At 31.8% G+C, this 15,941-nt stretch overlaps 2 protein-coding genes across 2 annotated transcripts; both read left to right on the forward strand.

Annotated features, from left to right (window-relative positions):
* Positions 1 to 6,822: 6,822 nt before the first annotated feature.
* LOC113690135 (transcription factor bHLH162-like) lies at positions 6,823 to 7,920 on the forward strand. Its single transcript, XM_027207958.2, has 3 exons — positions 6,823 to 6,995; positions 7,094 to 7,429; positions 7,581 to 7,920. The coding sequence occupies exons 1-3, from the start codon at positions 6,867 to 6,869 to the stop codon at positions 7,773 to 7,775; spliced, it is 660 nt and encodes a 219-aa protein (XP_027063759.2). The 5' UTR covers positions 6,823 to 6,866; the 3' UTR covers positions 7,776 to 7,920.
* Positions 7,921 to 10,059: 2,139 nt separating this feature from the next.
* Positions 10,060 to 10,975, forward strand: LOC113689507 (transcription factor bHLH168-like). Its single transcript, XM_027207278.1, has 3 exons — positions 10,060 to 10,188; positions 10,306 to 10,626; positions 10,775 to 10,975. Exons 1-3 carry the CDS (start codon positions 10,060 to 10,062, stop codon positions 10,973 to 10,975), a joined length of 651 nt encoding a protein of 216 aa, XP_027063079.1.
* Positions 10,976 to 15,941: the final 4,966 nt, after the last annotated feature.

Genomic DNA, 15,941 nt, shown 5'->3' on the forward strand with positions numbered 1-15,941 from the left:
GCATAAGGAGATAAGATATTAAAAATTTTCAATATTAGAACCCTAATTTGACAATATATATAATGAAAATACGGTTTTTTTTTTTTTTGAATAAAAATTTGAGTAGGTTCGGCTCTGATTGCCAAACAAAAGTAAGATTATGAGTAATTAATTGAGACCAGGATAAACTTTTTCTGTTGTGAGTTACCAAAGCGTATTTCCTTATCTAACGTTCCCATCTTCCCATGTGATTATGTCTGTATTGCAACATTTTGGCCACGAAAGAGGGAAGTGGGGCCCCAATCGATCTTGCTGTAGCGATCTGCACTTTGCATTTTTTTTTCTGGCTGATGTTCATCCTCGACTGCTAGAAGTTTCAATTGCACTGAAGGATTGGGAAACAAATAAATCATAACCGGAGATAAAGTCTTGATATTATTCCCCCTTTGTAATTGCCTACGTTTTGCTTAGTCTTCAGAGTTGTTTGATTTGTGGACAGGGAAAATATATCCAATTAAACTCAACTATTTTTTTTTTTTTTTTTTTAACGTCCTCAGACAACTAACATATAACTCAAGTTTTACTTTCCTTCTTTGTCTATACAATGATTCACCAATACTTCTTCGATCATTTTTATCCTTTTTCAATATGATCTGTACACCCTTTTCTTCACCTTTTGTGAAGGTGCACTTGCTGAAATTTTGTTACTAGGAATTGGGGTTTGGTTGCTTAAGAATTAGAAATAGAGTTTTAATGGTTGAAAATGGGGAAATATGATGGTCATTTTGTGTGAGCGTGTGTTTTCTGAAGAGAAACTAACTTTATTTCTATTTTGCCCTTGCAATTATATGCACGTGAGATAGGCATGCATTTTTTTGGGTGTAAAACTAAGCAAAAACGAGTTCTGTGATCAAACGCACAAAATTGTTTATATCTGAAGGATTGTTTTTTGGGGTATTTTTGAAAAATTTTGATGTAGCAGAGTTTTTAGATTATATTTTGGGATATTTTTAGAAAATATTTTGGGATATTTAAGAGTAAAAGAGTTTCTAAAATATTTTTTAAAACTTTAAACTAAATTTTAGATTACCTTTTAGAGTACTTTTTAAAAATTTTTATTGTATTTGAAAAATTAGTTTTCAAAAAACAGTCCCATCCAAACAGAGAGCACTCCTGATTTGAAATTTTCTCCCCCATCCCAATTTCTTTAATCCCATCCCTGCCTTAATTGAAATTTTTTTTTTTAAAAAAAATTGCATTTGAAGGTCTAAGTTGAAGATGAAGCATGTAAAATTGAACTCATGTCTAATTTCATGTTGCCCCGGAAACAAATTAGCTTGTTGAACCTTCATAAAATGGGTCTATTTTCAAAATAGGAATTATATGATGTGGTCAAGTAGGGTGGCTATGATCGCTAGATAAAAATTTCCAAGAATTTATTAATTGTCACTTTCTATATATTAATTTAAAGAAAATGAAAACTAGTGTCTGCTATTGTGACGTTGATGACCTTGTGAAATACAATTTGTTGTCCAAAGATGGACGGAATTATGCCTGTGCTAATTTGCCAAAAAATTTCAAAATTTTAAGCATAAGATTAAACAAATTTTCTTACTAGAATTGGAGCGATTCAATTCCAACTTTTAGATACAACATGAAAATCTCAACGATATGTATCAAAAGAGTTAATAAATAAATTTATTTTACCTTGTATTACATTAATTAAGAATTACAACAATGTTTAGTATAATCAAGCATTTAATATTGGTTTTACAAACTTTTGTTCTCTCGTGCCTTATCTCCTATAATCAGATTGGTAATTTTTGTTCCACGTTTTTTTTTTTAATAATTGACTTCGACGTCTACATCGCGTTGACTTCGTGGCAGAATCATACCCTAGCACTTGACGTCCAGAGCAGGGTGTGAAAAGTACACGTGCAGAAGACAGGAGTCAACTGACCCCACTATTTTTCCAGCTTTGCCGGCTGATGCATGATAGATGACGTCGCATGTTGTGACGCACTAGTCGTGTTTTTTTTTTTTTTTTTGGGTTTATTTTTATACTTTTGGTTAAAACTAAAAGTTTTCGAGGGGAAAGCACTAATTAATTCCAAAGAGTAGTTTATAAAAGAAAGTGCATTTCTAATAGTTTATACTAATAATTCTTACGTCTATTAAAAAGTTTTGAATTTAAACTTTTCTTGATCAAATGACTGCATAATCAGACATTTAATATACTCGTTTAATAAGATTGCTATACTTTTGGCATCTACCTATAAAGTTGTGAGTTAACTTGCAGCTTTGCAGTTTAGCATAAGCTTGGTCTCAAATTAACTATATTTTTAGGCAATAAAGAGATGTCAAACAAATCTGGAGGGGAGCAAAGTACGAATAATCCACAAAATTATCGACCATTACTAATTAGGTTCTCCTCTAGATAAGCTAGTAGCATGGAATGGATTATTTTAACCAAAACATGAAAAAGAAAAGAAAAATGTTGTGGCAGCCAAAATTTTCAGCTGTGGTCCTAGAGGTACCAACAACCTCAGAATTAAAAATACAAGCTGCTCATGACTTTGATGCATCTGAATACCTCCAAAATAGTGCCAGAGAGATGAGGTAATCAGATAATTGCCAACTGATGAAATTATTATGATGAAGCAAGATTTGAAATTGAACAAAATTTCCTTTTTTTCTTCTTGTTTCCCTTTTGTTCCTATTTATTCCTTTGTTTCCTCCTGTGAAAAATCAAAGTTTGTCTTCCGGAGAAATCTTGATAATGGTGGCAGTAGTAGTGGAAAAGTCAGTGGTGGGGAGTATAATAAATGATGGATTGGAGACGTCAGTGGTGGTGGACAAGGGGAGAAGAAGATTAGGAAAAAGAAAAAAAGGAAAGATGATGAAGAAGGGAAAAAAGGCAAAATAATCTTTATGTCCCTATCTTTTTTATCTATAATAATTACATAATCATACTAATGGAGCGTCCAGCCCACACCCTTAATATACAGTCAATTTTTTTGGATTTCATCACTAATTTTATTTAAGTGCAATGGATTTCGTAGTTTAGAGACTTAAGTGTCTTATTTTGAAATTTATGAATTGAAGTGAAATTCTGCATATACTTTGGAATTGACTCCCTGATTAATTCACTCCATCATATTTTTCCCTATAATGTTCCCTGTACAATCTCCAAATACTCTCTTGGTTTTCATTTTTTTAACTAGTTTTGTACCCGTTTGTTGAACGTGAATCTTCGAAAAATGATAAACTATTTAGTCAAATTTATAAAAATGTCAATATGAAATACAAACTTAATGTATATTCTATTATAACCTTTCTTAAGTATATTTACAATTCTAGACAACAAAATCCATGATCACTTACAATTCAAGATGAAAATTTAGTAGACATTTTGTCTTCGCAAAAGGAACGAAAATAAATTTGCCCCTCTCAGTTCATGATCACTCAAGAGATATAGACCAAATACTTATAATATGAATGTTTAACAGCAGTAAAAAATATAGAATAGATAGTTCAACTAAAATAACTAACAGACTTACATGTGGTTGGGAAAAAAGGTTGGAGAAAATAACAAATTCAACTCTTGGAGTATGCGCTGAGGAAGGATCCACAGCACCAGCTACAAGCCCAGTACGTTGGACAAATAAAACAAAGGCAAATTAATAAACATCTAACATGCATCCTATAGCATATGAATGTTGTCCAATTCGGTGGAAACATCTAACATATTTCTATATGAAAACTTACGACGAAAATACTATTTTAAATCCTATCTCTTCATACAAAATAAATAGAAAAAAAAACCAAAACACACAAAATTCAAGATATGTTACTAAATTCTTACAATTGGAGATGAACATGTCTTTTTAAAAAAGAAATATGTGTATCGAAGGAAGATTTACCTGATAATCAAGAGGAGTGGAAACCCAAAATCGATGCTTTAATGTGCCAACCGCTTGCATTGGAAATACCTAACCATATAAAGAGGCTATATGTAGGCATAAGAATTGATAAGCATATGAAAAGATATTGATAAGAATATTAAAAGTAGTTTTATCTTAATTTAAGTTGCTGAAAGTATGTAACTTTGGGTAGGAAATAAGAATTGATAAGGATATAAAGAGATATTGATAAAAATATTAAAAGTAGTTTTATCTTAATTTAAGTTGCTTAAAGTACATAACTTTGGGTAAGAAATAAAAATTGATAAGGATATAAAGAGATATTGATAAGAACATAAAAAGATGATAATAAAAAATAGTTTTACTAAAGGCGTGCATACTAAAGAAATTATACGGGTCATACCTTATTGTTGTACCTAAAGTTCACAAACCAAAAGAGGAGCAAGCGGCCACAAATATATGATTATGATAGACTGGTAATCGGCCACGAATATCGGATAGAATGCTAAGGATGGTTTTATAAGTCATACATGGATGATAAGAACGGTTTTATATTTGAAATTTAATTTAGATAGATATTGATAATTGATTTCGTGCTTATGAAAAAAGATAGATAAGCTCCATATAGAGCATAGGTTATTATTTTTTTTTTTTTAAAAAGGTGGAAATCATGGAATAAATGAACAAAGGCAAAAGAAAAGAGAGATGGAAGAGCGTAGGTTATTTTATAGAACGTGTTGAAATCACTTGCCCCTGTCGTTAAGCCACGTAGAAAAGAGAAATCCTAAAGTAATCATAAGAATGAGAATATGACTTTATTATATATATATATATATATATATATATATATATATATATATATATATATATATATATATATATATATGATAGGTACTAGTTAGTGTACTTAATTTGTACCAAAGTTATCATATGCAAAAGCATACTCACATGTATCTGAAAAAAGGTAAAAAGAAAAAAAAATGAAGCTAATTAGTCATCAAGTCTTGCCATATCTGAAAATGAATTGTAGTCCATCTGTACATGCATTCTTTCCTTAGTGCTCGTGGTAATAACTATATATTCATATTGAATCTTGACTACTAATAGATATTTGTTCATTGAATTTTAAGATACTTACATCCTAAAGGTTGTCATAGTACATTTGATGCCTTAAAAGAGTGTTGACCAATAAGTAGAGTATGCCATACTGCGTACCTAGAATCATCATCTTCTTCCCTCTTAAAATAATAAAATGAGTAACCTCTAGCTTCTTCAATCCTAAAATCTGCACTAAAAGAGTTTCTTTCTTTTTATTTGGCTAATGATTTTAGCTTATCTTGTAGTTGTGTCACAACTACAAGACTTAGAAAAAAAAAAAGAAGATGATGATTTCACACTGTGACGGAGTCTACAATTGACAATATGCTGGACAAATAATATTTACCAAAAAAAGAAAAAAAAAAGAAAAAAGTTTTGGAGTCTTGCATCATTGGTCATAATATCAACGCGGCACAAACACGAAAACTAACCAACCAAGAAAATCCCCACAACAGACCCTTTTAAGTGGGGGAATAGCCATTCTAAATTTTCTGCGCATTTCATCTACATTCGGAACCTAAAGTCTGGTCAAGGATTCAAAATCGTAAAATTCAATAAACAGACATGTTCTTCTAAATGAGCCAAAATAAATACTATTTATAACTAAATGTCTGATCTTATTTATTGCAATCAGTAGCTTCCTATCATCTTCACTTAATGAATTGTCAGCTTGGTGATTACTCGCACGTTTAACCTTCTTTCGCAGATTTTTTTTTATTCGAATCTTATTATATTTTAATTTGGGTTCTGTCTTTTAGCAGTTGACTATGGGCATTTGTAAAGAAAAAAACTCTATCCGCTAATTCTTTTTTCGTTGGAATTGAAATGTCATATTTATTGGTAACTTTTTTTTTTTTTTTGTACGTAATTAACTGTAAAATTCAAATTCTGCTCTCATGAGATGATGAGGCACTGTTTGATGAAATAAATCCATTGTCAGTCATTTTATAACTGATTTAATGTTGGATACAATCTAATTAAAGAGGTAGAACCTTTTAAAGGATACATGATAAATGATAAAACATTTAACATCAGTGCAACAAAAAAAAAAAAAAACTTAGATCCTGCGTCAAATTGTCAAGTTTTTTTTCTTTTCTTTTTTTTTTAATTCTCTCACCTTTTTTTTCACACTCTTCCTACCTCTAATTGTTAGATCCGAGATTCGAAGCCTTCCTGTACTCTTCTTATTCTTGTCTTATTTTTGCTTAATAATTTAGGATCAATATGGAAATGCTGATTGATTCAGGCATTAGTGACACCTGGTTCAGGCATTAGCTACACTTGGTTCCTAAGATTTGTAGCAAGTGCTCATGTACGTACACAGGCAGGAACTCCAGATGTCAACGCTCTTTTGCAAAATCGATGAATAGTGAACTGACGCTGTTTTGCAGATGTCAACGCTGTTTTGCCAACTTGCTAGCTAATGAATGTTAACGAAAGCTTCTGCAATTGCATTGTAATTTCACTAAAATATATATATATATATATATGTACTAATACCACAGATAAAAAAAAAAAAAACGAGCAATAAATATAAACACTTACATAATAACAAATAAAAGCATGATAAATTTGGAAAGTTACCCACCACATTCAATCCCATCAATCTAATTTTAAATTAAACCTATTTGGATGGTCTATTGCATTGTGGAATTTCTCTCAATTGTGGATAACTCCAACCCAAAGATAGCCGACGTCCCCTTTCCAAGTGGCTTCGTCATGGCTGACGCTGTAAATCTGTTGGAAAATTAATTGTAATTGTTTGTCCGCTTAAAAAGAAAGTGATTATAAAAGCCAGCAACTTACTTTGAAAATCGATACTTCTCTATGATTTCTTTGTGCTAACCAAACTTTGGATTCAAGAATATGAAGAAGTTTCATGCTTCAGCTTCAAACACCAAAGCGGGGAAAAAAATTTCTGAGAAAAATAGAAGAGATCAGATGAAGAGTCTCTGTGCTGAGCTTTACCGTCTTCTTCCAAATGACATCTCCAAGGTCTCTTTACCCTCGAAAGACACTCGATTCAGATGGTATTTTATGCATAATTTTTTGTGCATAGGAAAGATTAACATTTGATTATGTAACGAATTCAGGGATTTTGCCCGCTGCCTGATAAATTAGGCGAGGCGATAAATCATATCAAGAGCATGGAGAAGAAGCTGGAGAATTACAAGGAGTGGAAGGAGAAATTGCTGTTTGGTAAAAGATCATGTTCATCTACTTCAAGTGAATCTAACAACAGCTCAAAGTTAACTAATGTTGAAGTTCAAGACATAGGACCTGATGCGAATGTGATTTTGATAAGTGGGCTGGAAGAACAAGCTTCATTTTATGGCATTATTCCCCGGCTTCATGAAGAAGGATTTGAGGTTGTCAATGCTAACTTTTCCAACAATGGGACCTCGATGCTTCAAGTAGTTCATCAGAAGGTCAGTATTCAGTTATAGATCCAGCGAAAGTTAGGCATTCTGTTATTTTTTTTTTCTCTCCCTGAACTTTTTCAGATGCTTGATCAAATCAAGTAATTGCATTGCAAATGAACTGCTGATTTTTTCAATAATTTGATTCACATTTTTATAGGTTGGAGCATCAACATCTGGCAGTGAAACTGCAGCAGTTTCCAAGAGGTTAAAAGAACTGATCTATGGCTGTTCACAGGGCGAAGTTGAATCGAATCTGGACTTGTGGGACTTTAGAATCGAACCTGATCTCTTAACTTCGGACTTCTTTGGCCCTTTTACAACAGACAACTTTTGTCTTCCGCAGCAGCATTGAAGCTGCTTCAGGGAGATTTTACCATTATAAGTTATGGAGTGAAGCTTCAGTTTCGGATTTTACACCTTACCTCTATGCATCGTAAACAGCAAATGTCGTATCACATAATAAATTGCAACCTCAAAGCTTTTGTCATGTAGATAATAAATGTCGGACGCATTCGATTTTGATGCGACGAACCATTTACATCTTATACCTTGGTCAGTTGTGGTTATATGAGACATAAGATAGCAAGCCATGGAGTCTTGCAGTAGTCGTCCGTCAACGCGGTACAAACGCGAATACGAAGTTACGAACCTCCCAAAAAAAAAAACGAAAAGACCTTTTTTAAAATTTTCCACGAACTTCATCCACATTTGTCGGACATAATCTTTGATCAAGGACTTAAATCGTCAAAGTGTTAATCAACAAACATTCATATGTAGAGTAGTAAGGTATAGTAAAATTTTTCTTCTTTATTTTTTCCGAAAGAAGTATAACCCTATGAAGGATATGTAATAAAACGTTTAACATCAGTAGTACAAACTTTTGACCACTATTTCTTAGGGCATCCATAATGGATTATTCTCTTTCACTATACACGTCAGTATTTCACTATCTCTTCTTTTATTATATTCTTACTCATAATAGATTACACTTTATAAGATATAATAGTATAGGTTCATCGTCAAATCAAACATTTATTTTAATAATACACAACTCATAACCCGTAAATAAATAAAGTAATTTTTTAAAAATAATTTCGTTATTTTTAAAAAATAAATTATTAACTTTCTTCAAATTTTTTTACCTTTCGAATTTTTATTTTCTAAAAAATAATATTATAAAATTTTGAGTTTGAACAATATATCTTTTTCTATCCTTCAAAAAATAATATAATGTTATTTTAGGTGTCTTGTGTGTTTATATAAAGAGAACCAAAAAATAACCGTTGAAAAAAAAAATTGAACGTTGACTTGCATCATGAAATTTTAGCCGTTTTCCATGTTTAATCAAATTTATCTGTTGGAAAAAAAAAAAAAACTCACTATCTCCTCTTTTTCACCAATATTTACACATATCATTCTAGTGATGCGTATGATACTCATTACACGGTCCGTGTCATGGAAGGCATGAGATGCCGTTGGAGTTGCTCTTAGAGAGAAAGGAGTTGATAATCTTGTTTCTTTTTAGCTTCATTATTAAGGATCTGTAAACGGCTGCTGATGGATTCGGATATTATTTACAGCTGGATCCTACGATCTCGCTCCGTCCGCGGTGCCTATCAACACACCGGCATAAATAAAGAAATACTCAACAGTACTGTTGCAAGTGAACTCAACTTTGTTTTATTTTCCCCAAGCTGCCCAACTTGCTAGCTATTGAATGATAACGAGAATTCGGAATTCCACAATTACAATTGTCACTATATACAAACTAACCCATCAAGTATAGTACACACTAGTTAGAGACTAAACTTATAACGTGTAAAAGCACCCAAAAAAAAAATTTGTATCATCCAATACAGTTTGGTTTGCAATTAATCTCATGAATCAAAGCTCTGAAATAAGGTGGGGTTTGGTAAGTGAATTTCATATAAGAATGGATTTCAAATTAATGATAGTGATACTTATAATTTAGTTAATATTAACCAGAATGAGTTAATGGAAATGAATATGATAAACTCATTTTAGAATGAGTTCATAGGTATGATAACCTCATTCTATAGTAAGTTAATAGATATGATAAACCACTTTCATGATTTTTGTGATTAACTAAGTTTTAGTAAAGAATAAATGTTAAACTTACCCGTGTATCGCATATTTTTAATTAAAAATTAAAAATTAAAAAAAAAACGCTAGAAGAAACGAAGAGAGTGGAATAAAAATAGAAAAAAATAAAAAAAACCCCTACAATTCTAGTTGCCAAACCCTCTACGAGTTTTAATAAAAACATCTTACTATTAACTAATTAATGATAGTCATAGTGTTTGTGATTTTAAGAAGGATTGAGTTAAGTAATAAGATGGGAGAAATTATAAATAAAAAGTCTTCATTAAAAACCTATCACTTACAAACATTGTATTTATCATAAGTCATCACGCCGTGCCTATTGACTTTGTCAAGTCTTGTCTTTTCGACGCTATAAATCTGTTGAGCCATTGATTCTGATCTTTAGTCCGCTTAAGGAAAAACAAGTGAGTATAGAAACAACACCAAAACGCAAGACAATCCTCAACATTTTCAACTTTCAGAATCAATATAGGCTTTCTTTGTGCTGCTAGCCGAACTTCGGAATCAAGAACATGGAGAGATTTCATCCTTCAACTTCAAATTTGAAACGAGAAAAAAGAATTAAGGAGAAAGACAGAAGACATCACTTCAAGAATCTCTATTCTCTGCTTTATTCTCTTCTTCCAAGTGACATCTCCAAGGTCTTTTTACCCCTCAAGATGTACTCAATTCATATGGTATTTTGTGCATGATTTTATGTGTAGAAACATTGAAATTGTGCATAGGAAGGACTAACATTTGATTAATGATGAATGCAGGAAGTTTTGCCTGTGCCTGACAAGATAGGCGAGGTGATAAATTACATCAAGAGCATGGAGAGAAAGCTGGAGAATTACAAGCAGATGAAGGAGAAGTTGCTGGGCAGAAAAAGACGATATTCATCTACCAAGAGCTCAGAGTTGACTAATGTCAAAGTTCATGATATGGGACCTGACACGGATATGATTTTGATGAGTGGACTGAAAGAACCAGCTTCATTTTATGGCATTATTCACCTGCTTCAAGAAGAAGGTTTTGAGGTTGTCAACGCGAACTTTTCCAACGATGGAAACTCAATGCTTCAAGTAGTTCATGAGAAGGTAAGTGCGTAGTGATAGAACAAAGGAAGGTCAGGCATCCTGTTATACTATATATCCTCCTTCAGCTGATCTCAAATGGTTGAGCAAATCAAGTAATGGCATTGCAAATAAACTAATTTCCTCAATAATTTGATTCATATTTGTCTAGGGTGGAATATCAACATCCAGCACTGGAACTATAGAAATTGCCAAGAGGGAGAGGTTAAAAGAACTGATCTATGGCTATTCACACGGCGAAGTGGAATCAACAGTAGACTCGTGGGACTTTGAAGTTGAACCTGATCTCTTAGCTTCTGGCTTTCTGGGACCATTGCCAGAAGGAGAGTTTTCTTTTCTGCAGCAGCATTAAAGTCCTTCATGGAGATCTTACCATAAGAAATTAAACAGTGATGCTTCGGTTTCCATAATGGGATCTCAGATTATATATTTACAGCTTTACCTCTATGCAGTGCAACCAGTATTTGAAGGACTGAGTAAGGTATCATTGCAACCTCAAACCTTTTGACATGTAGACAGAACGGTGGCATTCGATTTCGACATGATGAATCATGTCTACGTTAGATTTTTGGTGGTTACATGAGATGACAAGATTACAAGCCCTGATTTGATGGTGTAAGATAAGGAATAGGTGAGCGTACAAGCAGTGAATCAGTCCTATGTTATTTTATGTTTACACAAATTTTGCACCTGGAGTGTTTCTCTTTTTTGTATTTTCGGTATTCAACCATAGGAAATCTTACAGAAGGAGATACCATAGACATTTTATCATTAAATGATAAATGTTGCATCATGTTTATAATACATTGTCAGAATTTTATGTTGCATAGATAACTTGAGTTTTTAACGATTACATATGCGGCATAATATGTGATGAATCCATTTTCCTCATTAATACAACTCTGTCAGTACGTACAAAGAATCGTTTAGGGAGATATATTCACAACTTTCCATCAATCTTAACATGCTAATATTTAAGTCTTTCACTGCATTTGAATGTAGAGAATTTAGTCTAATAGTTAGAATTGAAACCCTAAAAATTAAAAAAAATTTAGATTCAAATTCTCCATTCTTCTTCATTTTTTCAGTTCCATCCCTCGCATTTAAAAAAAAAAAAAAAAAAAAACTACGTTTGAGGGTCTAAGTTGAAGATGGAGCATGTAAAATTGAACTCTTGTCTAATTTCATGCTGCCCCTCGAACAAATTGTCTTGTTAAGCCTTCGTAAAAGGGGTCTATTTTCAAAATGGATATATATATATATATATAAACTTGGGTCAAGTAGAGTGACTGCGATCACTGGACAAAATTTCCAAGAAGTCATTAATTGTCACATTTTATATATCAAATTAAAGCAAATGAAAACTAATCGCTGCTTTTGTGATTGTGATGGCCTCGTGAATTCAAATTTGTTGTCCAGAGATGGACGAAATTGTGCTTCTGCAAATTTTCCAAAAAAAAAAAAAAGTTTGAAAATTCAGAGTATAAGATTAAATAATTCTTCTTACGAGATCTAGAGTGATTCAGTTCCAACTTTTAAAGATAACATAAAAATTTCAACGATATGTATCAAAAAACTTAACAAATGTACTTATTATATCTTTTATTACATAAATTACGATTTGTCCTGTAACCAGATTGATAATTTTGTTCCTCGTTAGTTTTAATGATTCACTTCGAATTCTGCGCCGTGTTGGCCTCGAGAACCCGTAAGCCAAGGCCATGCACAGTAGCACGTGATGTCCAGAATTTGGTGTTAAAAAAAAAAAAAAAAAACACATGCAGAAAACTGGAGTCGACTAATCCCACAGTATTTTTTTAGGTTTACCAACTGATGAATGATACATGAAGTCTCATGTGACGCAATAGTCGTGTTATTTATTTACTTATTTACTTATTTTTTATTAAAGTTTTTGAGGAGGAGAAAACTACTTAATTCAAAGCCAGCTCCGCGATTTTAATAGTTTATAAGTTTATGTTGGTTCTTACGGATCGCCCATCACAGAGTTTTGAATCTAAACTTGGTCAAACCACTACATAACAACCCATTTTTATGATCACTACACTTTTAACCTCTACTTGATTAGGTTCTAAATTAACTAGCAGCTTTGCAGTTTAGCATCAGCTTGGGGTCAAATCATTAATTAGGGAAGCAAAGTGCAGATGACCCAAAAAATCATCAACCATCACTAGTTAGGTTCTCCTCTAGATAAGTTAGCAGCGTGATGGAACAGATTATTTTAACCAAAGCTTGAAATAGAAAAGAAAAATGCTGCGGCAGACCATTTTTTTTTTTTCAGCAATGGTACTATAGGTGCCAGCAACCTCAAAATTAAAAATAGAAGCTGTTTATGACTTTGATGCTTCTCAAGTTATGAAGTTGTCGCCACGGGATGGATGGCAAGGTTCATCTTCAAGTACATGAACCAAAAAGAAAGGATATTTGGGGTTTTAATATTCTGACTCCTGGGGTAAGAAAAAAGAATTGAACTCAGACTGTCGACCTACTTGTAAGATGTATACTTTTACATTCAATAATTACCTGAAAGAAAAATCAATGGATTGTCTCTAGATTACCAATCCACAAGAATAATAAAATAGTTAGTAATCACGATCAAGTATACCATTCCTCTCAAGTCTCGACCAGTTGCAATTTAAAATCTCAATAGTTGAAGATTATCTAAAGAATGTGAATGACAATAGCATCACTTAGGTTTGAATGATTTTAAAATAGCCGATTAAAAATCTTCAATAGGAGAATCTTACTTTGTATATATATATATATATATAAAAGAATGTTATTTTATGTTTGTAATTGATATAATAAATCTACTAAGGGATAATTTCAGAAACCTCCCCTGAGGTTTCTGACAGTCTCAATCACCTCCCCTGAACTTTGCAAAATATCAGATACCTCCCCTGAACTTATAGTTGGAGTAACAAGATCAGCCTATATCAGAAAAATGAGCATTAAAAAAATATTTTGAGGAGTGAGATGATATTTGTGTTCCACATATGCCCTTTTTGCTTATCCACAACTTGAGCTAAAGCAAAAGCAAAAAAAAGAAGTAATAAGTTGAACTAGATAAAGACAAATGCAGATGGCTTCTTCAAGCAATGTTATAATGCTGTTTATATTTTTTTTGTTTTAGCTATTAGACATTTATTTAGCTAATATGATCATTCAATTAATTGAAACATACTTCTGGTGATATAAAAAAATGTATAGTTTTATAATTTGAGTGATTAAAAGTATAAATTTTTATTAGTTAAGTCATATTTGAGTGGTTAAAAGTACAAATTTTTACTAGTTAAGTTACAAAAAAAATTTCACTATTTGCTTAATTGAGTGAATGGCAATTGCAGTTAAATAAATAGTGTAACGATCAAAAAACCAAATTCTCAATAGTTTAATAACTTTTTTTGCGATTTTCTCTATGGAAAATGAAATGAAGTAGCAAGATACTTCATTTCATTTAGTGCTAGATACTTTAGTTGAAATTTTTTTTAAAAAAAAAATTAGTTCACACTGTAGTTAGTCGAATTTATTCAACAAGCTTCATTTGAATACCAGAACTTAGGTAGATTCGATTTTCAAAAAATTCAATAACCCAAATTGTGTCGCATCACTTTATGAAATGATGTAATATACAATTTACGTCATTGAATTTTTGAAAACCAAATTTACCCAAATATAAGTAATGAGTTACACTAGATAATTGTCTTACAAAAAAAAAACATGAAATACATGACTTTAGAAAAAGGTAAAACCAGTGCTAAACTCTTCATTGGTAATTGTACTACGAATAAAATGTGTAAAGTGGAATAGAAGGTATATCATAAGTTATATCAAAAAGTTATATCTCTATTACTTATTTAACTAATTCTGTCAAAATAGCTTCAAAATATATCATAAGTTCTGAGGGTATATCTGTCAATTCATCATCAATGATATCACAAATAGGGCCCAATAATCTGACAAGGAAGGTATCTGATATTTTACAAAGTTTAGGGGAGGTGAGTGAGACTATCAGAAATCTCAGGGGAGGTTTCTGAAATTATCCCATCTACTAATCCACATGGGTTGGCGGACTTCTTTACAGACTACCTCTTGAGTCGAGTCTCCGGCTAATCCGATTCGCATATTTAGAGCATCTATTATCACTTATTCTTTGGGCACGCATAAGGCGTGGCTAAATCGAACAATTGAGCTTTCAAGGCACTTATTTTAAGGTACAGAACGCGTGTGTGACTAAATCGAACTACTTAACTTTTTAAGGTACTTATTTTAAGGTACCGCTGCTGTTTAAGAAGAATAATCTCGCATATGCTCTAGATCCAACTTAAAATTAAAAGATTTCACTTGCACCAAAATATATAAAAAAAAAAAAAGGACACAGGAGATACTGAACTTGTTTAAGGGAAAAAAAATGAAAAAAGGGATCATTTCAGAAATCTCCTTTAAGGTTTCTGACAGTTTCGCTCTGCATCATTGAATTATTAAAAATATTATTTGCCTCACTTTCTGAAAAAAGCGTATATTTCTTTTGCCAAAGTGTTGCAATTCAGGAGGGAAGCTATGTTTTTAAAACTTCAATATTGAGCTCACCTTCATTTATCCATATGTTTATTGTTTGCCCTTAGATTAGTAAATGAGAAAAACCTTTCTTTTGATGTAAAATGTTTTGAGAAAATGTAATAAATTGTTTAGAATATTTGATTTTTATTTATCTAGATCGATGGCTTGAAAATTAGAAAAGGATAAAATGTTTAAAAAATTACATTTAAAACTTATTTGAGATGTTTAAAAGGTGAAAAAAATTATTTTCTTCATCTTTACAATATTTCAAATTGTTTTTACATACTTTGTTAATTATTTATAATATGTCAAATTTAATTTTTGTCTCCTAATCATAGATAAATTTGTTAAAAGATCTCTCAACCTCAAACTTACAATTATTCATTAAAGAACACATCCATCAAGTTTTCAAACATCAAGAGATTTTATATTAATTTATCATCACAATTAAGAGACCACAACAAAAAGGAAACTTTGGAATGAAATAATTTTCCCTTTCCTAAACATAACAGTATTTTTATCATATAATTTGAATTGTGTTATAAAAATTTAAAAATAAGGGTGGCAAGTGATATTTTTTAAACTTTAGAGATACTAAATAATATTGTTAGAAATCTAAGAAAGAGGTTTCTCAAATTATCCCAATTTTTTTACATCAACTGCTCCTAGAGCAGTGGCATGCCATACAAGAAAAACTTACATAATCATGAGCTGGACCGCCAGGATGCTAAAACCCTTGT

Source organism: Coffea arabica, chromosome 5c, assembly GCF_036785885.1.
Source record: "Coffea arabica cultivar ET-39 chromosome 5c, Coffea Arabica ET-39 HiFi, whole genome shotgun sequence".
In the NCBI taxonomy this organism is placed as follows: Eukaryota; Viridiplantae; Streptophyta; class Magnoliopsida; order Gentianales; family Rubiaceae; genus Coffea; species Coffea arabica.

Coding starts and splice junctions, on each gene's coding strand:
- LOC113690135 (XM_027207958.2), top strand. CDS start 6,867: ATGAAGAAGTTTCATGCTTCAGCTTCAAACACCAAAGCGGGGAAAAAA. Junction 6,996..7,093: donor TTCCAAATGACATCTCCAAG/GTCTCTTTACCC, acceptor TAACGAATTCAG/GGATTTTGCCCGCTGCCTGA. Junction 7,430..7,580: donor TTCAAGTAGTTCATCAGAAG/GTCAGTATTCAG, acceptor ACATTTTTATAG/GTTGGAGCATCAACATCTGG.
- LOC113689507 (XM_027207278.1), top strand. CDS start 10,060: ATGGAGAGATTTCATCCTTCAACTTCAAATTTGAAACGAGAAAAAAGA. Junction 10,189..10,305: donor TTCCAAGTGACATCTCCAAG/GTCTTTTTACCC, acceptor TGATGAATGCAG/GAAGTTTTGCCTGTGCCTGA. Junction 10,627..10,774: donor TTCAAGTAGTTCATGAGAAG/GTAAGTGCGTAG, acceptor ATATTTGTCTAG/GGTGGAATATCAACATCCAG.